We start from the raw sequence: 24,342 nt of genomic DNA on the forward strand, positions 1-24,342 counted from the left end.
TGCCGCGGCGGTGCACGTTCCCGGCGGACTCCATTTAGGACGGACCGGGGAAGATGGCGGAGTCTATGGACGCGGAGCCGGCCGCTGCCGAGCCCGCTGCCTTCAAGCGCCCGAGCCTCCCCCTGCCCTGCGCTCCCCGCGCCGACACCGGGGCGAGCCCGGACCCCCCTTCCTCCTCCTCCTGCCCTGACGCCACGCCGGGGCCGGCACCTATCCCGCCGCCTTCCTCCTCCCGCCCGGCTGCCGCACCGGCACCAATCCCTCCTTCCTCCTCCTCGGCAGCCGCCCCGGGGCCGCTCCCTCCGCCGCTCCGTCTCCCGCGTTACGAGGAGCCGCCGTGGGGGGGGCGGCCGCCGGCGGGCGCGGGGTACGCGCTGGAGGTGCTGAAGGGCGGCGTGGCACTGGGCTCGGTGCGGCTGGAGGGCGGCAGCTGGTTCCTGGTGGGGCGGCTGCCCGGCTGCGCCCTGGCCCTGGAGCACCCCTCGGTGTCGCGGCACCACGCCGTGCTGCAGTACCGCGCCGCGGGAGGCTCCCTCGGCGACGACGGCGACGGCTTCTACGTCTACGACTTGGGCAGCACCCACGGCACCTTCCTCAACAAGGCGCGGGTGCCGCCCCGCACCTACTGCCGGGTGCGAGTGGGACACGGGCTCCGCTTCGGCGGCAGCTCCCGGCTCTTCCTCCTGCAGGTGGGTCGGGACCCCGGGGACGGGTTTGGGTGGCTCCTGTGGTAGAGCTTCGCTGGATCTTGCTTGGGAGTCACTTGGCTCCATCTAACTTTCATTGGCATCAGGAGGTGGAAGCCAGTTCTGGGTGGTGGGACAGCTTGGCTGCTTTGAGAGCACCCTAGTGCTTGTTTTGCTGGGGAAAAGCAGTTAGCTTTAGGAATCCACTGCTGACCCACCGGTAAGGGCTGGGCGTCTGCCGCTGGCCCACCAGTGAAGTTTGGGGCTGAAGGGAAGAGTGGGTCTGTGGGGTTCCTCCACACCTTGGTATGCAGGGCACAGGGCGGCTCTGCCCAAGGTTCCACCTGAGCACAGGTACAATGGCTTCTGCTGCTATGTGGTGAGTGTAAAAGGCATTTCTCTCCATGTTTCAGTTAGATATTAGGAAAAGGCGCTTTACCTAGAGGTGTTAGAGCACTGGAACAAGCTCCTCAGGGAAGCACTTATGGCACCAAGCTTAACAATATTCAAGAAGCATTTGGGCAGTGCTCTCAGACATCTTTAGATGCTTGTTCCTCAGATTATCCTGTGTGGCACTGCTAAAAGAATTTTTAATTCTGCCTTTAAAGTAGTTATACTTGAGATTGATCTCCCTACAAGTACACATTAATGCTCCTTTTTTTCCCCCTCCTCCTTGGGGATACAAACCATAACTAATGGTCTAATAATTCTGCTTTTTGACATGCACTATAATGATTTGTTTGTAGTTTTGTAAGTAATCTGTATGGGTGTTGGAAACACATCTGTAAAGTTACTGTTTGTGACACAGGGACCTGAAGAGGACCAGGAATCTGAGTCAGAGCTAACTGTAACACAACTGAAGGCACTGCGTAAGCAGCAGCAAGCAAAATTAGAAAAGACAATGTTGGGAGAGGACTCTGATGAAGAAGATGAAAAAGAGGAGAGGAGTAGTGAGAGAAGTCAGAACAGCGAGATGAGCTGCTCGTGGGGAATGGGTGAGTGATGATACATAAATTGGCTAATACACCTTGGAAGGTCTTTGAGCCAGTTGTCAGTTAATACTAGGGTTGAAATTCCAGCTGGATGCCAAGTGTCCCAATCCAGCAGAAGCAAATTAATCCTTTTCCTTCTAAAACGAAGAGTGCTGTGACAAGACAAGCTTATGTCTGGTGAGAAGTATGCTAGAGCTTCTTTTAAAATCAGTGAGAAGGTAATTTATCTATGCCTATAACAAGCCATGAAACTGCGATTTTAGGTTAACGCTATCAGTTTCATTCCTGTGATGAGGTGACATTCTTCTGCAAAACTGTATCTTGTAATGGAATAACTAATAGCGAAAAAGAAGCAGGGGGTTTTATTGGATGCAGAAATAATATTGGAGTTAAGGGAAGTAATGTTAGGATGATGTAGCTGATACTTTTTTCGAAGTAACGATAGTTGAAATACACTGGTGTTCTCTAATGCTTCTCCATATGTTTTTGCACTTTATGTTTCTAGGGGAGGATGCTGAGGAGGATGAGGTTGAAGAAAACCCTATTGCTATTGATTTTCAGGATGTACAAGATGCCTTCTATATGAAAGATCCAAGGAAGGCCTTACAGGGCTTTTTTGACAGAGAAGGTACTTCTCCCTCCTCCTTTCTTGCAGAGAGCACCTTACATTTCTCTGGAGTGACCCATGCTCACTCATGTTTTGAAGCTGTGCTGAGAAGTCCAAAATCATCAACTTCCAGACTGTTCTGTTTGGAGATTGCTATGATTGTAAGATAGAATTGGGAAGTATAAAAAGAAAAAACACACTAATGAATTAATTTAAACTTTTGATGGTTGCTACTGAAACTTAGAGATGACTTGCTTAACATCTGAAGCGAAAAAATTAATCTTCAAGATAAACAATATCTGTGAATCCAGATTGCAAACTGTCATTACTTCACCGTCATTTACTTTAAAAAAATACATAGAGATGCTACATTGCTTTATCCTTGAACTACATATCCCTGAATGGGCCACTTCCAGATTTTTGATCTGAAAAAGCCTCAACTGTGAAAAACAACCAAATGAGCATAATATCAACTGAAGATCCCGTGGCTTTAAAAAAGAAAAAAAAGAAGGCAAATTCAGTCTTTTGATATGTAACAAGGGCATTTTTATCTCTCGTGCTTAACCATGACATTCCACTCTGCTGTAAAAATTATTCCTGCTTATTTCAATTTTGGTAACTCTATCAACTTATTTTCTTTTCCTCTCTAGGAGAAGAGTTAGAATATGAATATGATGATCGTGGGCATAATAGCTGGCTATGCAGGATCAAGTATGTATATCTCCATTCACTTTTTTATAGACCAGCTGGCTTCATTGAATTCACAGACAAAAGCTGAAGGAATTGTCTTGTCATGTGTGAGAAGGAGACCAGCTGGAATTAGACCTGTGCCTTGATACTGAGGCAGAAGTTCAAGGGTCGGTGCCCAGTTCAGTGTCTGCACTGCTTTCTGGACTGGCAGTGTTTGGTGTTCCTTCGAGATGAAAATCAGTGAAGCAAGAGTCTAGATTCTTTCAGTTCCCCTTGTTTTGAGAAATACATGAAATGGAAATATGGGAGAAGAAACTAGGAGACAGTATCTTTTAATTCCTAATGAGAGAGAGAAAAAAAAAAATCATTCTACTGTGTACCCAATTCTGGGTTTTTTTATGGTATAGGGCAAGGTTTTATTTTCTTACCGTATAAGGCAGATGGGTTCCTGCAAGAGGCCACTAACATCATTCTTTTATTAGATAGGAGAAGATAAGGTTGAAATTAAGTCAACAGGATAGACCTCAAAGGGAGAGGTACCACATTTCCATGATTGTACTGTTTCAGAAACCTTTGCTTCAGTACGATGTGAAATGTTTGTTACTGGTGTCATGTGGATGCAAGATACTAGTGCTTAAAGTAATTCAGGTATTGATGTTTAGCCTATTAACTTCTTTTATTCCCAGTAGAATAAATAGAGAAAGAATTATTTGGACTAGTAAAATAAAAAAATTACTTGAATGCTTTAGCAAATCCATGCTTGTGTTTTGATTAGTACTCTATGAAATAAAAAGTGAAAATACTTAACCCACAAAAAAAGACTGGAGTGAAATGGAAAGAACGATGCCAACATGATAAATACAGCATCTGAGTAGCACCCATGAAAAGCTGTTTGTACTGGAGTGTGGACTATGCTCTAATCCTTTGAACTGAACAGGTTGCCTGTGGATGATGCGTTAGGGAAACAGCTGGTGGCAGAGGTTCTCCATTCAGGAAAGAAGAAGGAAGCAATGATACAGTGCGCACTGGAAGCTTGCAGGCTACTCGATGCTCGGGGAGTACTGAGGCAAGAAGCAGGTGAATATCCAGTCAAATGCTATGGTTGTTCTAAAACCCATAAACTGGACGTTTGAGATTTACTATCTTGAATTTTTTTACTTCTCAACAGTATGCAAATGATTTTGTTTCTTGCCCTTTCCCTTACCTTTCCCAGTATCTCGAAAAAGGAAGTCAAAGAACTGGGAAGATGAGGATTTTTATGATAGTGATGATGATACCTTCCTTGACCGAACTGGTGCTGTAGAAAAGAAACGACTGAGCAGAATGAAAAAAGCTGGTAAAATAGAAGAAAAACCAGAGACTTATGACTCCTTGGTAAGAATTATTATGACATGCTAGTAATAAAACATGCATGAGACAATAAGCCTAAGAATCACACATACTTCCTCATCCTTTTGTTAGCCCGAAGTCTTAGTACCGTTTCAGACCTTTAGATATTAATTGGCCAAGTTAGAATAAGTCATACTGGTTTTGATGATCGTAGAATGAGAGGCTTTCTAAAGTTCTGAGATGAGGGAAAAACTGGGATATAAAGAAAGCTAAGATTCTAACAACAACATTACTGCAATTTAATTCCTAGTTATCCACATCGCAGAAACTATCATTGTGCCTGCTGCTAACTGGCACACATCTGCTACCTTAAGCAAAGAGGAGGACTGGCCAAAGAGAATGAACTACCCTGTTACAAGGAAGCATTGTGGCTTAAGACCAAGTCAATCTGCAAAAAGATTAGTGTGCAGCTATTCCTGTTGTCCCTGCTCTGGAGAACAGGGTTCAGTCCTTGCATCACTGCGTATGAGACTTAATTTGTCATAGACAAGGGGAGGCAAGAGAGCTTTCCAACTCTAGTGTTTTACTTTGTGGATAATGTCTATAAATACCTGAAAAAAATTACTTACTTTATTAATGTGGACGCATACTACCTTGCTTTTCCTGCGTAGTATTGCCTTTCACTTGGTGGATCATAATAGTGAATGAATGAAACACCAGAACATGATGCTGTTAACAGTTTTAAACCATCAGAAAATAATGGCAAGCTTTCAAGTGCAGAGGGGACTTATTTAAGGAATAAGCAGCCTGGACTGCCAAGGTATGACAACTGAAAGTCCTACACAGACAATAGGGTGTGGGGGAACCAGGGATAGGGAAGGTTGAGGGGTCACAGCAGTGATATAAAATTGCTGCAGAAGCTTTATGCACATGTTTGTATTTCAGAAAGAAAATTATTTGAACAGTATGTGATAGGATTGCTAAGCTTGTTAAGAACAGTCTGGATTATATTTTTTTCAGCCCAGAAACTGCTGGTCAAAGATCAGAAGTAGAAAAATTGAGATCATTTGGTAGGATATTTGAGTAGCTCTTACAAGGGGATTTTAAGAAGATAAAAACATCTTTAAAACGTGTTGTTCTTTCATAGGTCAGAAAGCTAAATGAAGCTGAAAATGAGCTTTCTGAGATAACAGAGAAGCTGAAGGCCTCAGGGAAAGGTAAGGCATGAAGTTTATTTGACCATATTGCTTTCCATAAAGAACAGTAAAGAGATTAAAATGTATCTTACGGATATCTACAACTAAGTTAAGGTGAGGAGGTGACTGTTCAAGCCTCCTGGAACTTAGGAGGGGTGAGGATTATTACTTTTTATCTGCCCATATTAGTGAAACTGACACAATTTGAGGAACACTTTTTTTCTTACCCCTCCATAACCTCTTATAAGGGAAGAAAAAACAAATGACAGAAGAGACGGTGTCTTTTATTTCACTTCTCTCATTGCAAATGCACCTTCAAAAGTAAAGCTGGAAAGGAGAAATGTGGAGTCAAAGCAGTTGGCACTTCGCTCGTCTGTTCAGTGAACTTTCTGTAGAGATTATGAGGGTGCCATTCATGTTTTAATATTATGTCTTTGTGTATAAAGGCAGAGCCTCTTCAAAGTGGAGACTCTGTCTGGTAGTGAGTTAGATTTAAAAGCTTACTGTACAAAAAAGCTGCATTTTCCTTTTTGTTACTGCCAATGTCTTGTGGAACTGAAGGAAGGCATGAAGGAAATGTGTTTAGGCTGGTTCTTCATACATAAAACTTTTTAACAGGGTTGGCATTAATAAAGGTTACAACGTCATTTTGTCAGAAGAATTTCTCTCTAGAAAGCCTAGCAGCAGTATGACAGTTGGGCTATCTTTTGTGCATTGTACAAGCATGTTTCTCTCTAGTAATTCAGCCCCACACTGAAACTCATTTGTATCAACAGTTTTGTTGGTGATTGATTATACCAGATCACTGTTCAGGAAACCTTACTGAGTATTCTAACTGATGGGTCAGTTCTGGTGTTGGAAGGAATTGTTTTCACCATGACTGTACTGAGAAGTAGTTAATGATTGACTAACAGGAGTAGCTAATGCTTTCTACTGTCTGAGAGATACAATTCCAAGCTGTCATATATTATGATGCCTTTGTTTCTGCTGATAACATTTCTCAAGAAGAATGTTAAATTATATTATAGTAGAGGCTGGCAGAAGAAAGAATCAGTTCATTTATAGGCTTCTACTAACAGCACATAATTCTAATATATGTTGTTATGGTTTGGTAAATTGTAACTGATTACACAGCTATTTCAGAGCCTTGGAAAAGTTGCAGTCTCAGCATTTTCATTTAGTCCTACACAGTGTATTTCAGTATTAGATGGGAATCTCCTAGTACTAGCCCAGGATAAGCCAAAGCAAATGTTGCATCATCAGGTACTTTGTGTGTGTTCTCGATACTTGTGTTTTCTCTGATTTCTTTGGATGCCTTAGGTTAATCATGGATGTTGTGTAGGAGTGTAAGCCAGGAGCATGTGTATTCATTATGGGTGATTCTTACCACTGCCATGAGCCGTCTAGCAAAGCTAGCAAAGCACTACCTACAGTTCTGAAACCTTAGCGCATCTTTGCTTGCTATAGCCTGAGGGCAAGAATGTAGAGACCGATGACAGGCTAAACTGCAACACTGCTTACCACACACTTGGAGGAATTAAGTGGTTGTCTAAGATTGCAGTAGAAGTTCACAAATCATCATCTGGAGTTCTTCTGAACTAACTGCTGATGCACTGACTTTGTATCATTCACTGATGCAACTCAATGAAAATCAAATACATAGAGCTCTTCAGTCTCATCTTTGGTTGCCTGTTCAGAAAAAACTATCAATAAGTTGATGGTGCAGTAAATAGCCCTATAGCTTTTTTTTTTCCCCTGGAATATAAAGTGTAATAGCTATGATTGATTCACCTCCTAGCAATTTCAAATTTTACTTCAGTAGTGTAGAAAACTGCTGCAACAGATACTGAATGCTATCAGCAATCTTGTAAGCTGAACTACGTGATCTTAGGCACTGTTGATGGAAACACCTAGAGAATCCTGTTAGCAAAAAAGGTAATCCGGCTTGCTGAAGATCACTCACTGACTGAAGCACTCTTGCGCTTTTCTGCAGCTAAATAAGGAAGCTGTGGAACTGTCCTTTTACTATTTCTGAATTATCTGTCTAGATATTAACCCTTATCTTTGAAATTTAGTGTTGATTAAATTGAAGGATCAAGAAATTAGTTTTCCTGAGATTTTTCATTTTATTTTTCTTAAATTCATGTGTTAGAATTCCGTACTTATTTTTCACTATCACTGGAGGTTTAGTTTTTTCTCCTGAATTGTATTTTAATTAGTCAAATATGTGTAGGATTATTAATATTTGAAATCAGGTGAAGTAGAAGGACTGTCATTACTCTTTTTCAAGTACAGAACAGTGTTTTCTTGTTAGAAAACCCAGTGAAAACAAAGGTAAATTTTGTGTGACTGGCCTAACATACAAAACAATTCTTGTATGCACTCTGTCATCCAGGTGTGGGAGGCAGCTTCATGTGTTGATTCATTTCAAGATTTGCAAATGTTACTACATAAACATTCCAGGAAAGCCAAAATGGGATTCCCTCCATAGGGGTGTTAGATTGTTTGTAGCTGTGTTTATTTTAGTCTGTGACTAAAAACAGAACCCGTAAGCCACTTTTTTAGCAACAGCAGGTATTTAAAAGCAATGAACAACCTAGACTAGAGGCACTTACTCATAAAGGAACATTCTGTTTTAAGAGAGATTTTGTTATGTAAGTGTATTCAGGTTTACTGTATGACTTGTTAGGAGAAATGCTTTCATCTTTCCAGGGCTAACAACCTTCATTATTTCATCATTCAACAGAAACTTGCAGAAAAGGTTTTTCGTACATACTCTATTCTCTAAAGGTAGGACTTGCTGAGTACAACTTTTATTTCCCTACCCCAGCAATATGTATTTTCCTTTTATCTTGCCTAGTTCAGTCCCAGCCCGCAGCTCAAGATTCTTTAGATGAATTCATGACTGAAATAAAATCAGGATGCACATTAGACAGCGTGGCACGAAAGAAGCTTCACTTGCGGTCATTTGAGCTGAAGAAAGAGCAACAGAGACTGAAAGCATTAATAAAGCTTGTCAAGCCTACAGAACTGCCTGAGCTGAAGCCCCAGTAAGTCTTGGCTAAAGTGTAAAATGATTACTTTTTACCATTATTATTATTGTCCATGGACAGTTGTGCAAGCCCAGTAAATAGCTTTCTAAACACAAAACCAAGACGGCCTTCTAAGCTAGCGGGCTCATCTCTTTAAAGGCACAGAGCCACTGTGACTTTTGGATGTTGCTGCATCTATGGTTGAGGTAGGTGTACCACAACAGTGAGGGAAAATAAACTCACACAGGAGGTTGAGAGGCACAGGGATTGGAAGCATGGTGTCAGCTCTGTTAATTTTTTTCCAAATCTGCATTCCAAAGGAAATAAATTTTACAGTTATTATGCACAATCTAAAAACTGTTTTCCTTATATGAAATGTACCGGGAAGTTTAGTGGCTGTTCAGCTACTGCCTAGCAACGCTGCTGCAATTCAAGCAGGCGTATGCTAGGTTTGTCACTTTCTATTGGCAGCTTTATTAAAGGTTTAATTACTTAATTAATTTACTTAAACTGAGGTTTGGCCTCCAAGTGTGATTTTTATATAGTCATATATATATTATATACCTATGTGGGTATGTGCGTACAATTGAATTTGAGGAAGTCTGTCTGATTAGAGAACTTTTTTCTTAGTTTTTTCTTTTTCCTCCTGTATGGCAAGTGTCTGAATCCTACAATATGTATACAGGACAGAGGAGTCATCTCCTGCAGCTTCTTCTTTGGGTACTCCAAGTGAGAGACAAACAAAAGAGCTTTTATCTACTACTGTTTCTGTATATCTACTACTGATTTGCAGATTTTTTACATTTATAAGACTTGTTTCATACTTTGTACACTATTTTCCTTTATATCCAATTTTTATTAGGAGGGGGAATCACTGTCTGGAAGCAGAGAGTAAAACTAAAAAGATTACCTTGCCTCTTTTTGGTGCAATGAAAGGAGGAAGCAAATTCAAGCTGAAAACTGGAAGCCTGGGGGTAAGTTGAACTCATAAGTACCGCAAGTCAAAGGTTATTTCTTGGACACCTCAGGCTATGAAGACTGTAGGTGGCAACTATGTTGTCTCACACGTATGGAGACAGCATGGAAGTGCAAGCCTGTGGCAGTACAAGGTGCACGGAGCAGCAAGCAGTGGCTGTCGGACACTGCTGCCAGGAAGTGCTATTCCCTGCCCTTGTACAGTCAGTCTTCTGGGACGTGGCTGTGATCCAAAGGCAGTGGATCAAATGGAGGCAGTCTGGGGATGTCAGGCTCACCACTGCTCTACCTCGGCAGCTGGTCCTTTACTTTCTTTTAGCTAAGATCATATCCAAGATTGATTCAATTTCCAGTATTCCTCTAATGAAAAGACTGCACTCCTTGTCTATGGATTGGACATATTTTTTTCATCTGCCATCTCTACTAATATCTATTCCTTAAAACCTACCCACTCTTCATCCTGAGAGTGTTTCCTTACCAGCTGTCTCTACCACAGTATATGTATGCTTTCTCCTGTAATGTATATCTGTGACATCTACCTGGAGGTAGTGTCTTAGCACTGACGCACAAGTCTTTCTCCTGCAGAAGTTGCCTGTTAGGCGTCCAGACATCCCTGAAAGCTTACTAAAAATGAAAGATGATGGACCGGAGGAGGAGGAGGAGGAGGAAGAAGAGGAAGAAATGGAGGAGGAGCAAGAAGTAGATGCAATAAAGAGCAGAGCATCAAACCTTGAAGTGAAAGTGACAGAGGAAGAAACAGAAGAAGCAGCTAATGCTACGGATGGTCCTTCTTGCAATAAAAAGAATCTAGAATCCTTTCAGGATGGTAAACCATTGGGTTTGATTTTTTTCAGTTATGAAGCTGAGTCTGTTACTGTTGAATTTTTCAGAGCTGTGTGAACCTCCAAAGATTTGAGTCACAGGTTCTCCAGCAGATTTCTTTGCCATAGATTTTTGCCATGAGTCTAGAATCTGTGTGCCAGCGGCTGAGTTTCGCTGGTTCTTGTGGCAGTTGGTTTTATACCCTAATGACCCAAGATAGGTTCTATTTTGATAAGACCTGCTTTTATTTGATTTGAGTGTCCATATGATGATAAATAAAATATGTTATTGGCAGGGAGAGTGACTTAATAAGAAAACAAATGTCTTTGTGAAGCTTCATTTTATCTTTTAAGGAAAATAATTTTTAAAGTGGTAATGGAGGGGTATTTTCCTTGTATCTGTGTGGTTTATCTCCAGTCCATCCATTACAGAATTAAACTTACTGTCTTAATGCTGGACAGGTTTCTCTTGAAAAGTATGTTTTAACAGGTCACAAGTTTTTCTCTAATATTGTATTGTTAAGGCCTTGGTGGATGGAATAGTTTGAAGGGCTTTTAAGAGAGGAGTTCTTACCAAGACAATCGTAGCTAAGGGTTCCCTTTTATACTTTGTCACAGGAATGCTAGTGCTCCAGTCATCAGAGTTACTGCAGATTGCTCCCCTAGCTCATGCTTTTTTGGGTTTTTTTTCTTCCCCAGGGGTTCATAATCTGCCTGAGCCAAAGATACTAAGGAATAAATCTCAGATGGGACCCTCACAAGAGAAATCTCAAGGTGAGCAGTACAATTTAGACTGCATAGTAGCATGTGGGTTTAGAAATTGTCTGAAGGAGCTATTGTCATTTTCTGCCAATAGAAGGAAATTGGGCCTAATCTAGAATTTAAATGAAAGATTGTATTTTGCCTGGGAAATGGTAAGTGTATAGTGAAGACAGGTCACTTCAACTACATTTCAGTTCTCCTTGATTTTCATAGTCATCAGCTGCATTGAGATCCTTTGCTTTAAACAAAAGTAGCATGAGAAGAGAAGAAAAATTGTTCCAATTTAGGAGTAGAAACATAATGCTTTTTTCGCTCCTTTTTTTCTTGGAGTAACTCTCAAAAGTACAGAAGGCCAGAACTTTCCTCGTATAAAGTGGGAAATATTTCATAACATTAGCTAATAGTCTGTTAATGACCCAGATGATGCCTCTATATGTACACGGGAAAAAAAATTAGATTATCAACATTAAGACTGTTTGGTGTGCTGAGTATTTGGAGATCTAGATAAACTTCCTATTTTTTTGTAAATCAGACTCTTAAGATGATGTTGTTGTGTCCTCGTGATGTCATCCATAGACTTAATCCACAAGAGTCTCAGTATTTCGCAGATTAAGTGGCAGAAAAAGCAGGCATAATTCTATCTTTGTCTTCCTCACAGCTATGTTACTTGTGAAATTACTTTTCCTTAAAAAAAAAAGTGCATGTTGGTTCTGTGCATTTCCTACTGCTTCCTTCCAAATCAGTCACTGCAGTGATTACAGATAGAGAATAATTTTTTTAGAAAATAAAACATCTGCCATTAACTAAAAGCGTGTAACAGAATCTCAAATATAGATATAGATACAGATATACCTCAACTGCATTCAGGTAAGGGCATATTAAACGTAAGTTAATCTATGAAAAATGAAAATATGTTCAGCAATGTTAAGTATGAATTTCATGGCAGTGAGCTGTTTTGGATTTCCTTTTAGTTGTAAACTTTCTGTGAGCTGATTTCTGATAGGATTTGTCATTCATGGTGCATCATAAAACAAATCCTCTTTCTCCTCAGCGTGTGAGACAGTACATAAGGAATCTGACGAGGCATCTGAGAAAGTTAAGAAAATCAATAGTTCCAGCAAGGTCAGTTACGATACTAAGACTCCTGTAGCTTAAGAGTTTCAAAGAATCATTTAGTGGGTTCTATATTAGTGAAATAATAACAACTCAATTGCATGTGACTTGGTGATTTTAGTGCTTTTCTGCTTATGACCCAAATGTAGAATCACACACTGCCATTGACCACAGATTTTGGAGTGTCTAGTGAGAAGATAAAGCACAGCATTTTATGTGTGATGGAGACTCAGTTCAATCACAAACTTATTTTTTCACCTTTTCATTTGGCAATTACCCTTTGCTAATTGCTGCTTCTCCTGTATCATGAGTGTTGTAGAATGTAGGTGTTCTCTGGGCTTTAGGAATAGCATTGCAAAACTTCCCTTGAAGAGCAGCTTGGAAACCATTTATTGGCTGACACAGAATGTGCTGGACTAAAACTGTAGCTGGTCTGTATTACCATTACTAAACCTCATCCTTCCCTGTAGATGTGGATAGAGGGAAGTCTAAGAGATTATTGTCTCTTGCAACCCAATTTTTACTAAATTTGCATAGATTTACCAGACAATGTTCCTCCTGTGCATAAGATTTGTAATAAAATATAAAGTATATGAGCCTTGCGCAGTTTTAGGCACAGGCAATTGTTGCTTTCCTGCAGCTAGGGAGGAACTTCTATGACAGCATGCTCTTAGCCTAATGATTATTGTGAGGCTGTTCCCTTTGGAGTGCATCCCACCCTTCTGCTGACTGCCATCAAAGGTTACTGTGCATGGTGGGCCATGAGTTCTGGCCATTGTGACAATTGCTTGGTGGTGGCTATCCAATTCTAGCCCTGCACTGCTTACTTAAAGCAACTTAATTCCCTGCAGCCTGTGTGTGCTAACAGCTGCCTAGCAAAAAAACATGAGGATTTGGGTAGGCACAGCCTTTCGAATTGTCTCTTGTTCCTGGCGTACAAAGCATGTTGATAAAGAAAGCAAGAATAAATTTATACAGTTAAAGCCCAAGTTATGCCATGTACTATATGCATAGGGGAGAACAAGGCAGCTTCTCATGCTGAGGCAGTCAAGACAGCACCTCTCATAAGCACAGAGCTTGCTCTAACACTGAGCATTCTCCAAATACCAGATGGCTTAGCTGTATTCTCTCTCTCATCACAAATCACTTTTTCCACATGCTGTCTGTGCCTTTGGGCTCAGATCTTGCATGGAAAATAGCAACCAGAAGTCAACTTTAATTTTTTTATTATTTTTATTCCTCTTTTAATATTTGAGGAATAACTTTGAATCATGTAAAACTGGAAAAGCAATTTTAAAGTGACTGTTCAGAATCTATATTTAAAAACTGTTCAACTCTGCATTCTAGTGTTTTGGAAAACATTAGTCTTCCAGAAGAACTGTTTAGAGGTTAATTTGGAAAAGGCAAGTTTTTGAGGGAATGAAAAATTGCTTCAACTGCATAAGTTAAGACTGTGTCATGATACTACAGCATAATGCAAATCAGTGCTGAGTTACTTGGCTATATTTCAAGCTCTCGTCTTGCACTGTACAGTTGTATGGATTCTTTTTTTTTGGTAGCTGCCTGCAGTTGTTGAAAACAAAAGTTGTTGAGAAAATTATGCTGATGTGACAAAACTTAAAAATTCAGGAACAAAAAGACATTGCTGTGTCAATATTTGAGTTGGAAGTGACCTGTTTCAGTTTGCTTTAAGCACTTCAGTGATGCCAGTGAAAAAAATCAGGTTTTCTTTTCTTTTGAAAAACTAAGTAGCTCTTACATAACAGCTGAATTGTATTGCCCTTCAGTTTGAAAGCCACCTTAAACTAGAAGCTTTCTGTGGCATTGCACCTCGAAATCAGTAAAACACTTCTTGAAAGTCTAAAGCTTTTCCCTGCATAAAGAAATTCTGTATCAAATGATGCTACCAAATATTAAGATAACAAGATTAAGCTGTCCAAAAATGGACAGCTGGCAATGGTCCTGTTTCAGTTGGGAGTTTGGACTGGATGACCTTAGAGGTCCCATCTAACGACCATTTCTATTATTCTGTGACATTCTATTTGGAATAAACTGGTTATATTTGAGGGTTTGATATTTAGTCTTTCCTCTGTACTATTGTTTTCATCCCTGCCTCTTGTAGAAATAGTTCTCACCTTCCAGTATTTGTCTCTGAATTAATGAGATTTTGTGTTGGTGACACAGTGTTGGAGGGGGTGCAGTACCTTAAAAATCTTTTCTCCTTTTGCAGGTCAAACAACCCTTTTTTTCCTCACAGTACCCAGATGATGACCCAGACTACTGCATATGGGTTCCTCCTGCAGGTATCAACCATTTCCTTACCACTGTTAATCTTACAACTCAAGAGTCTACCTACTAAGTAGTCAGGGTGTCCTTGTAACTTCTTGAGAAAAAAGGAATTCAGAAATACTTTACCCAGAATCTGATGTCTTCTGGTATGTTATGCCCCATATTTGTTGTGTTCCCATGCAAGTCTTGCAGTGAAATACAGACCATATCTATAATGGCTTAATCTCAATGGACAGATACACTTGAAGTTTGTGTTTTTTTCAGTTTTGTAACACCTTAGAGAGCCAAATCTATTTCCACATAGTGATATGATTATCTAGTTGAAAGACAAGCTCAAACTTTCATGAGGGATAAGGGCTCCAGCAATCTTAGTATTCTCAGTTTTCATAGAAGTCTGTAAAATCTGAAATTTTTCTTCACAGTTTGTATTACAGTCATTTTTGAAAAAAAAACTTGGGGTCATGTGATTTGGAGAGAAGCCTTGGTAACGCTTTGGTGAAGGACTGAATAATTCATGCATGCATCCAATATATGTTAAAGTTTTTACTTCAGTTCCAGAGTTTTTTTATCTAAGTGAGGTTATTCTTAAGCAGCGTAATGAGTTTTCAGTTTCTCCGAATGGAAAATTCGTTTTCATGCATTGAGGTGCATGAAAGCTTAGCTTTCACTTGGTAGAATCATTACTATAATTTTTATGAGGCTGTTGCAGGCTTATGGTATAGATAAGCTCCAAAGGGAATAAGAAAAATGAGAATAAATTTCACTGAAGAAAACTATAATCTGATGAATCATCTTTCAGTGGAAAGACTGCACTTCTCTGGCATATGAATCCACTGGAACAGAACACCCAATTCAGCAATTTAGAGACCTGGCATAGCCAAGCAAGCTGTGTCCGTAAGGAGGAGCTCCTTTTTTCTGTCTCTGCCTTCTGATAATCAGACTTCTCTCTAAGGTGGCACAATGAGGACGCTGGGGTGGGACAGGGAGAGGAAAATAACCCCACCAAACTCGTGAATATATGATGTAATCTTAACCTTAGTAATAGTTTCAAGAGGAATTAGAAGTATGAATCAAAAGACTATTTGAAGTGGACTACCCAGTCTGACTTCCCTCTGTGCTTGTCTGACTGGTGCTGCCTAGACACTATTTCATACTTGGATACAAACGCGTTGTGAATGAGGAAGGGAAAGAATGCAATTCTTCCTCTTTGTCCTTTAGGTCAAAGCGGTGATGGCAAGACTCATCTTAATGAAAAATATGGCTACTGAGCTTCAAGCACCCAGAGTACATCCAAGGTTTGACGGATTGCTCTATTTTGGACTCTGCGCATTAAGTGAGGAATGGAAGAGGTTAATTTTGAGGGCATCAGCAGCCACTCTAGCTGTTAGTGCTCCCTGTGTGTTCTCTGTCTTCCAGATACTTTTTTTTTGAAAGTAAAAGCCCTCACATTCTTCTGTCTCTCCCTCCGCTTTTAGCCTTGTTTTTATTTGGCTTAAAATCGTAGGCTCATTTTTTCCCCTTTTGTAAATAAAAATATACAAAAATTATTAAAAAAATAAACCTCTGTATACTTACAGGCTTGATGAAATTTATTGATGTTGTTTTTACACAATTAAAATGAGAAACGCTACAGATTTCTTTCTGTGGCTGTTTGATAATACCATCATGGTGAACACAACCTAAAAATTGGGTTTTTTTTATCTTTCTGATGGAAATTCTTTGCCATCACAAGTTGTGAGCTATCACTAAAGTAAGGTTCAAAGAGCAAACAGACATGGAATCATAGAATCCCTAGGTTGGAAAAGACCTTTGAGATCATCAAGTCCAGCTGTACCTGTCCACTACTAAATCATATCCCTAAGCACTTCATCTACCCGCCTTTTAAATACCTCCAGGGATGTGACACAGCCACCTCTCTGGGCAGCCTTTGCCAGTGCCTGTTCACAGGTAGGAAATTAAAGAGTCTAAGAGAAAAAAAAATCTGTTTGAATATCAGTTCAGCACTCCAGCTGCTTCATTACACACTCATTTTTTCTTTCAGAACCTGGCTGACAACTGAGCAGCCACCTTACCCTTTGGTGTTAGAGAAGCATAGCCCTGAAACTGTGTGTCATTAAACAGCTGAGTAAAGTCCACATGTTGCCTTTAAGCTTGCATTCTCCTTCAGTTTTCTTTTCCGTTCTTTCTTCATCCCACAGAGCCTCTGGCACTAACTCCATGGCAAAAATGTAATTTGGGCCATACGCCCAGTTTTCTGCATGCATCCCATCTCATAGAGAAGAAGGCCCTGCCCTGCATCTGGGATTTTGATGACGGGTGTGCAGTGCTGCCTCTGGCTCATGTTACAGGGCTATTCATGGTGCAGAGCGCTCTTCCAGCCTCTACATTTTGAGTTGCTTTCCTATGTAGGTAGATCTTGCACTTTTTCACATAAAATCAGAGCCAAACAATCTGGGTTCCGCTGACCCAGCGCAGCAGTCTGCAGCTCGGGCACCTTCTTGTCATGGTGCTGTTAAGCGCAGAGTCATGCAGCAAGCAGTGCCAGCAGTAGCATTTACAGCTATGGGCATGGTTATACCGTGTATGGCAGAACTTACAAAGGTTTCTCGCCCTGAATACCTTTCCTGACCTCCCTAACACCACAACAATGGTCACTCTGTCAGAGGAGAAGAGGGGTATTGGGATATCTGGGACTGTTGCTTGGCTTAAGAATCCTCCAGCATTTTTTTCTGCTCAGATAAGAGGGTGATGAGTAAATTAATATGCAGCAGGTCTTTTGACAAGGAGATCCCACTAAGCATGACCTTCCTGTGCACCAACCACTCTGTTTTTCCATGGAGCACTCTTGCTCTACTCAGCAGTTTTGCATCAGTCAGAACCCTCACTGCTGAAAGCGATGTGAGACCTCCAGCAAAACACAGAAAGCCATCACTGATGGGTTTTAGCTAATTTACAGCTCTACTCAGTATACGGGTCCTGCATAGCCCACTGCCAACAGCTTTTACCATAAGAGTAGCCAGGTGGAAAGTCTGATCACATCTCAACTCTCTCTGACATATGAGTGTACTGACCCAGTCTGAATTTTTTTTCTCAATTTGGAGTGCTCAAATTAATAGTGGAAGACCCTAGTTGAAGCTGTGCCTGCAGACAGAGCTGAGCAAAATCCCCAGGATCAAACATCTGGCATAAGTCATCAAAAAATTGCTCTACAACCTGAACAAGTGCTTCGTGAGCTTCATACAGCAATGCCTCATCCTAAGTACTAACTTGTACTTTCTGTGGAGTGCCTAGCCCTGAACCTCTGTATGGGCCATTCCCACTGCCGTGTGTGCTCTGTGGAAGCCACGTGTTGGGCTGACATCTCCTCCACAACCGCCTGAATATTTGAGAGTGGGGGTAAAGAGAGATTTTCAAGTACTCACCCTGAGGACTTCGGAGGGCAGCTGCATCTGCTGTAAGTGGTCTAACGGGACAACCTTGACTGCATGCTGGTTTTCTGCCTCTTCTTTGCTGCGTTGCCCAATGGCTAAGGAAACAAGCAGCAAAGGCTGCATCTCGGGCATAGCTGTAAGGTCCCACCACCTGCCATTCTCTGCATGACACCTCCACGTCAGCCTGCTCTTCTGGTTTGCAAGATCGTTTTCTCCAGATGACCCTGGGAGGTTGGTGATTTTGACCCAGCACTGTGGCATTTCCTCCACTTCTTCAAAACCGCAGTTTATAGCAAGCAGCCTCCAGATGGAGCTCATGATGCACAAGCCTCACCGTACCTTAGGTCTCCAAGGAAAGAACCTAAGCTGTGGATGTACTCCCGTGAAGAGTTCTCCCTCTTGCTTATCTAAGGAAAACTGAAGCTACATGTAACACTCCACTTTCTGGAACGGAAAGGTGCATTCATAAGGTCTTTCAAAGCACTCAAAGGAGCGTAACACCTATTTGGTTATCTACTTGTCAAACTGGGTTTACAGCACCGTAAAATGCTACAGGACGCAGAGAGATGTCATTAACAACTAGACCATCCTGTAATCAGCTCACAGGCCTTGCTCCAGCATTCAAGAAGTGATTGTTTAAAGCTGCTATTTCCTGCACAGAGTGCACAATTTGTTGGTATTTTCTTTTGCAACATGTGTTTACTTCATTATCATACCTACTTTCCACTGCTACTAAACTTCAACTTCTGCTTTCACCTAATATATACTCTTAAATTTATGGGGCACCAGTGCCCTAAGGCCCATGAGCACCTAATATTTGGGCAGCTGGCTGCAACATATTTTGTTTTGCAGTCCTATGCATAAAGTGAAATGTATTTTGATGCCTGTATAGCAACACATTCTGCTGTTCCTGGGCACAGAATTATACATACACACTCAGCATAACTGTAGACATGATGGGGGGGGGCAGGTTCTTTTTTTTACATTCTGAAATGAAGTGCCATCTTAGCACCTCTGTTTCGTTTTCAAAGTGAATGTGAAGCAAAATATGACAAACGTTCTTTAGTTGTCAGCCCAATTTGCTTAATTATGCCTTTAAATTGTAGAACTGTTTTGTTGATTGTGCAGCTGTGTATGCAGGTGTATGCACACTTTCAACCATGAATATATTGCTTTGTTTCTCTGCTTTGACCTGTTAAACCACTTGAAACTCAAGTTTATGCTTTTGCTGGACGCAGTCTGCTGAAACTGCAGTCTCGGGGCATTGTGAGTGACTCGCCTGTTTATGTGGAGTACTTGTTTCAAATCCAGTTTCCTCTAACACCTAGAAATTAGATATGCAGACTAAGAATAGCATATGATATTAACCCACCTGAGAGTGATTGCTCAAGGGCAGTCTAATTGAGATTAGGCTCACTGAACAGCAGATCAAAACTCACCTGTGCTGGTCCAAGGGATGAGAGTGCTTGAATGCATCATAGGAGGCTCAGCAGCTCCCCTACACTTGAGGCAAAAGCACCGAGCCTCCCTTTCTGTAGAATCATGTTTGTACCCCTGTATATAGAGATATACTTGCTGAGGTCTTGAGCACGTGGTTAGTATGCAATGTGTGCATTGCTTCAGCTTTAATGCAACTGACAAAAAAATGGTGTTCACGTGAACAGAAAAAATCTGCATACATAAGGAAATTTTTAAGAGCTGGCACATGTAGTACAAGCAGAGCAGAGTTTGCTCCAGAAGGGCAGTTCCAAAAGGCAAAGATTTACCCAGCAGCTTCTTACACTTTCTTCTGTTTGGCAATCAGTTATTTTCCTTTCATGCAAAAGCCAGGGACTAGCAGATGCCTTTGAAGCCATTCCTTGGCAATAGCTTTTCCTGATTTGATTTAATCTTGTATATTTTCTCCCACCAGGCTTGGTTAGATCTGGTTTGCTGCTGCTGGCGCTCCTCATTTTGAAATTGCTTCTCTAAGTTCAGTCCAGTTCAAGGTTCATTGCTCTCCATGGGGAATAACCCCATAGTGCTCAGCCTCTTTCTTTGTTCATCTTCATCCTCAAGCCCACCTCCATCTTACACATGCCCCAAAATGTCACCTTCATACTTTTGTCCCACTTCTGAGTTGCACAAGTGGTTTTGTTCAGAGTTGAACTTGACAAGAAACCAGCCGGAACCACAATTTTCTTTCTCCCCCCCGGCAGAAACTAAGTCTGAATCTTTATTTCAAAGTTTTGAGTGGGGCCTCCAGGCCCGGTGGAAATTGAAACAAGTATTTTTCTGTTGGGCACTTGTCTCCCAGCTGCATCTTTTTTTTGGGAGCCTTTTTTGTGGGGCCATCCAGTACAGAACAAAGTGGGCAGTATCTCTGGCTAAACTCAGTGTTGCCTGGTTTAGCTCCAGCCCCAGCTTGAGTCTGTAGGCTGTGTGCTTACATCTGCCAGGAGTCAACCAAAAAGGCTGGCTCCCAAAATGACAGTTTCCCTGGGTAAGAGGCATGTTTGTCATTTGGGCAGAGCTGAGCACGCTGCTGGCTTGTACACTGGCAGTATGAAGTTGCACAACACCAGGTAGCCAGATCCTTCCCTTCTTCTTGTGCCTAATCAGCACAGAGTTGGGGAAGGTCTGAGATTTGCTTTTATAAATTTCTTTGGGGAGGAAATGGCAGAGCCGTCAGCTCATGATAGGGTGGGATGACATTTGTTTGCAAAAAGCCAGAGGAATATTGATGTAAAAATCTCATAACTTACTTGTTCACGTCTATATTCCCCAACCATAAATAACCATCCCATTCCCATTACACTTCTTCAGCAATCCAGACTTCTCCATAACAGCAAGGCAGTAACATCCTAATTGCTCTTACATGCTAGGGTAATTATAATGGGGTTTGTGGTGGAAAGATTATTTATTTTCCAGTGTTGAAAGCACAGCTGTAAGTACACAGACCTTCTTTGTGCTTCCTCCTGAAACAGCTCTCTTGAATTCTCAGGTGTCTCACTGCAAAACAGATGAAACCGTTTTCTCAGTCCAAATTAGCAGATTTGCCTGAGAACTGTCATCTGCTCTTGCAAAGCAGTCAGACAAGGAGACATGCCGTGAAGCACTGATGCTCTGCAGATTCTCTTCAGCTGCTCAAAACACATAGACAAGTATTAAACAGTTTAGGCTCAGGTCCAAGCAGAATCACCTACTGAGAATTCATCCTGACTCATTCCCAATCTCTGACTTTCCTATGGCATTTTGTTCTTGCCACCCAATGTGGCCAGCAGTAAAATGTGGCTAATTTCTTCGGAAAGCAGCTGTACTCAAAGAGTGAAACCTTGATATCTCTGAAGGATGCCAGCACTAGGTCTAGGACTTTTGCAAAAAGCTTTGTTAGCTGGGATTGAAAGGTGCCATCAAGTGTCTCCCCCGCTGCTGGAACATGGAGTTTGTGTTTGGGCTGGGAGGGTGAGAGGACAGAACCTCTCTCATGTAGGAAAAGGCAGAACTCAAGCTATGCTTGAAATGACTACAGAATAGCTTTCTGGATACTTGGACGGGACACTGAGAGATAGCAAATGGGCAGGAGATACAATTCCATGCCAAAAAAAAATTACCCTGGTTAGTTGTTGTGATATCTGAGTAATTAAAATACAGTCTCAGATTAGGTCCGGGTTGTTCCCCAAAGACAAATGTGAAGATGTGCTCTTTTTAGAGTACAGACTAATGGCTAGAGGTTACAGCTGACTGCCTGATTGCTTTCATCTTATAAAATGAGAAAAGCATGAATAAAAAAGATCTAACATCCATTAGAGAGAGAACTGGCTGCGTAGTCCACAGGTTCAGACAGTTTAATCTCTTTTATACTCTATCAGAAATGGATTCCGTGCTTGTGAACACTGGCCATGTATTTCTCCCTAATCATCCTTTCACAGGCTAGGTCACACCAGCTATGTTCTGTTCGGGGACAGAATGACTATGAAATCTGGAGTGGCATCCTCAGCAAGAGGATTGCTTCACAATCAAGCAGCTTCCTCATTTTTGCCTCTATGTTGGGAGATAATTTGGCTTCATTCTTCTTATGGCTGTGAGCCTGAGATCTATGCAGCTGTGCCCAAGAAAGTCCTGTATCCAGCAGCACTTTAAGATAGCTCTTTTCCAGTCCAGTAGAGCTGATATGTGGTGGCTACACACACAGAGCTGCAGAATATCTACAAGCAATATAAAAGCTATAGTATATCAGATTTCATTAACGTATCCTACTTCCCCTATGTCTGGAAGTTGCTGAAATGTGTCATGACTGTAGGGTTAACCCAAACCAGTTAAAACTCTTTTAATTTAATTTTTCTCTACTACCTGCAAAGATTTGCTTAATGTCCTGTTGTGTTAATTAGCAATCATCCAGTGTCAATGGGATTTCATTAGAAGAGGGTTTTTTTAAAATACAGTTCTTGGTCCAATTTGTATTTTGTAATAATCATTTTTAAAGAGGAAAGAAATGTCCCAAGCCATGAGGGGGGCATGTGTCTAAATGATACAAAGGAAATGGAGCTGTGCAACAGCAGGAGAAGAAAGAAAATGCCAGATCCTCTCCTCAGACACTTTGAGTTTACTAGAAATAGGAATAGCTGCACTTGGCCAGATCAAGGCTCTGCTTAGCTTCTTATCTCTTGGATGCACAGAAGAAGAGGCATAAGAAGCCGTGTGTGTGTGCTTATTATGCATGTATGTGTGTGCATGTATACACAGGCACATATGTGTGTGTCAGACTGTCGTTAGAGGTGCACAGCAGCAGGACAGAGGCAACAGTCATGAGCTGCAGGAAAGAAAATTCCTATTAGATAGGGCCTGGAGGGGCTCATCAGTCATCTGGACAAGGGTCTGAGCAATCTGACCTGGGTTGGGCTGGCTTTCTGGGGGTTAAACATGAGCACCTCCAGAGGCATTTTTCAAACTCAATTATTTTAATTTGTATCTATGTATATACATACACATGCACATACAAATACACATTTTTAAAATATATGAAGATACATACATGTATGTATGTAGCACACACCCTTTTCATATTCTGTATGGAAAACGGTGACTTGACTTAACCTGTCGCACTTGGCTAGGCTTTTCAGTGAAAACAGAGGAGACCTTTTGGACATCATCCTCCAGATACGCTTGTTCAGTGGTGTTGCTCATGTAAATGTCAATGAACGGATCATTCCTCCTGAATTAAACAGGGTTCCTGACATGGGCCATTCTCATGAAAGGGTTTGCAAAGTCTGACTTAGAACTATAATTAAAAGTCAAACTGGAGAAAGCATGCTACAAAACAGATTTCCATGACCTGATAAGCTGTTGGATATTTCTTTTGTGAGTTTGAATAAGTGTTTGGCCCATGGATGAGTATGATTGTTGTGGAAATGGAACATCAGATATTGGGGAAAATTATGACCTTTCTTCTATAGGAATGATAATGTGAAACGAGTGCTGCGTGTGAAGGAGTGAACGGGCTGTTGTCTCTTAAACTCTGAGTTTAATTCTTGCTTTGGATCCTATTACCTTTTGCACAGAAACTTAGTTTATTTCTACATTCCCATCAGCCTAAAGCAATTTATAGCTCTTGTTCTTCCCCTTGTGAGTGGGTGGGAAGCTCTTATTTCAGAATCCTTTAAATAACCAGACTCAATTTCACCCTCATAAATTTGATCTTCAACACACATCCCCTTACTAAATAAGCAAATATTTTTCCTAAAACCAGTTTGGCTTATTCCTACATTGACCTTTTGTCAACAAAACATGAAGATATTATCATGATTGGAAACACTTCTCTTAGGCCCATAAACCAGGCAAACGAAAAGGGGACAGAGGAGGGCAGAAATGCTGGAGCTTACAAACCTTATTTTGGAAATGTCAACCAGGCAACCAAACAGCATAAATCATAAAAAACAGCAAGAGAGGCAGAGAAACGATGTGTGAACAGTTATTGCAGTGAAAGGGCTGGTAATTCATTGTATACGTAACAAATCTGTCTGTTAAACTGGGAAACAATATTTCACTTAGTCGCATGGCACAGCCAGGGTATTTCCATGCAGCAGGTTGGATTCAGATGGCACAGCCTCCTCCGGAGAGCAAGGGCAGGAAGAAGCTGTCAGGGTGCCCTGCAGGCAAATAGCTCACACCAGCTTTGCCAGGAGGGACACCAGGGATACACAGCACCCCTCCTCCAACCCAGCCGTGGTTGCCAGCCTGGTAGGTGATTTTCATGTGCTGCAGTTGAGCGAGCAGCTTCTCCAAGGTGTCTGTCACCTTCCTTTGCCAGTGACATAAAAGGTAAGGCGTGTTTGCTCTTCATTCCCCCAATGGGAATTATCCTGGCCATGGATGCTAGTCCTGCTGCCTCCTTCAGAGGTTCCCCAGACCTCTCATGCCCCCACCGGTCCCCAGAGGTC

General features: G+C 41.4%; 1 protein-coding gene across 1 annotated transcript; it reads left to right on the forward strand.

Moving 5' to 3' along the window:
• The first annotated feature begins 21 nt into the window (after nt 1-21).
• SLC4A1AP (solute carrier family 4 member 1 adaptor protein) lies at nt 22-16,107 on the forward strand. Its single transcript, XM_054062410.1, has 14 exons — nt 22-689; nt 1,495-1,681; nt 2,184-2,306; nt 2,936-2,996; nt 3,913-4,052; nt 4,189-4,349; nt 5,452-5,521; nt 8,361-8,550; nt 9,395-9,506; nt 10,093-10,333; nt 11,028-11,102; nt 12,142-12,212; nt 14,434-14,506; nt 15,711-16,107. The coding sequence occupies exons 1-14, from the start codon at nt 54-56 to the stop codon at nt 15,758-15,760; spliced, it is 2,190 nt and encodes a 729-aa protein (XP_053918385.1). The 5' UTR covers nt 22-53; the 3' UTR covers nt 15,761-16,107.
• The last annotated feature ends 8,235 nt before the right edge of the window (nt 16,108-24,342 follow it).

This window comes from Cuculus canorus, chromosome 3 (genome assembly GCF_017976375.1).
Source record: "Cuculus canorus isolate bCucCan1 chromosome 3, bCucCan1.pri, whole genome shotgun sequence".
Taxonomy (NCBI): domain Eukaryota; kingdom Metazoa; phylum Chordata; class Aves; order Cuculiformes; family Cuculidae; genus Cuculus; species Cuculus canorus.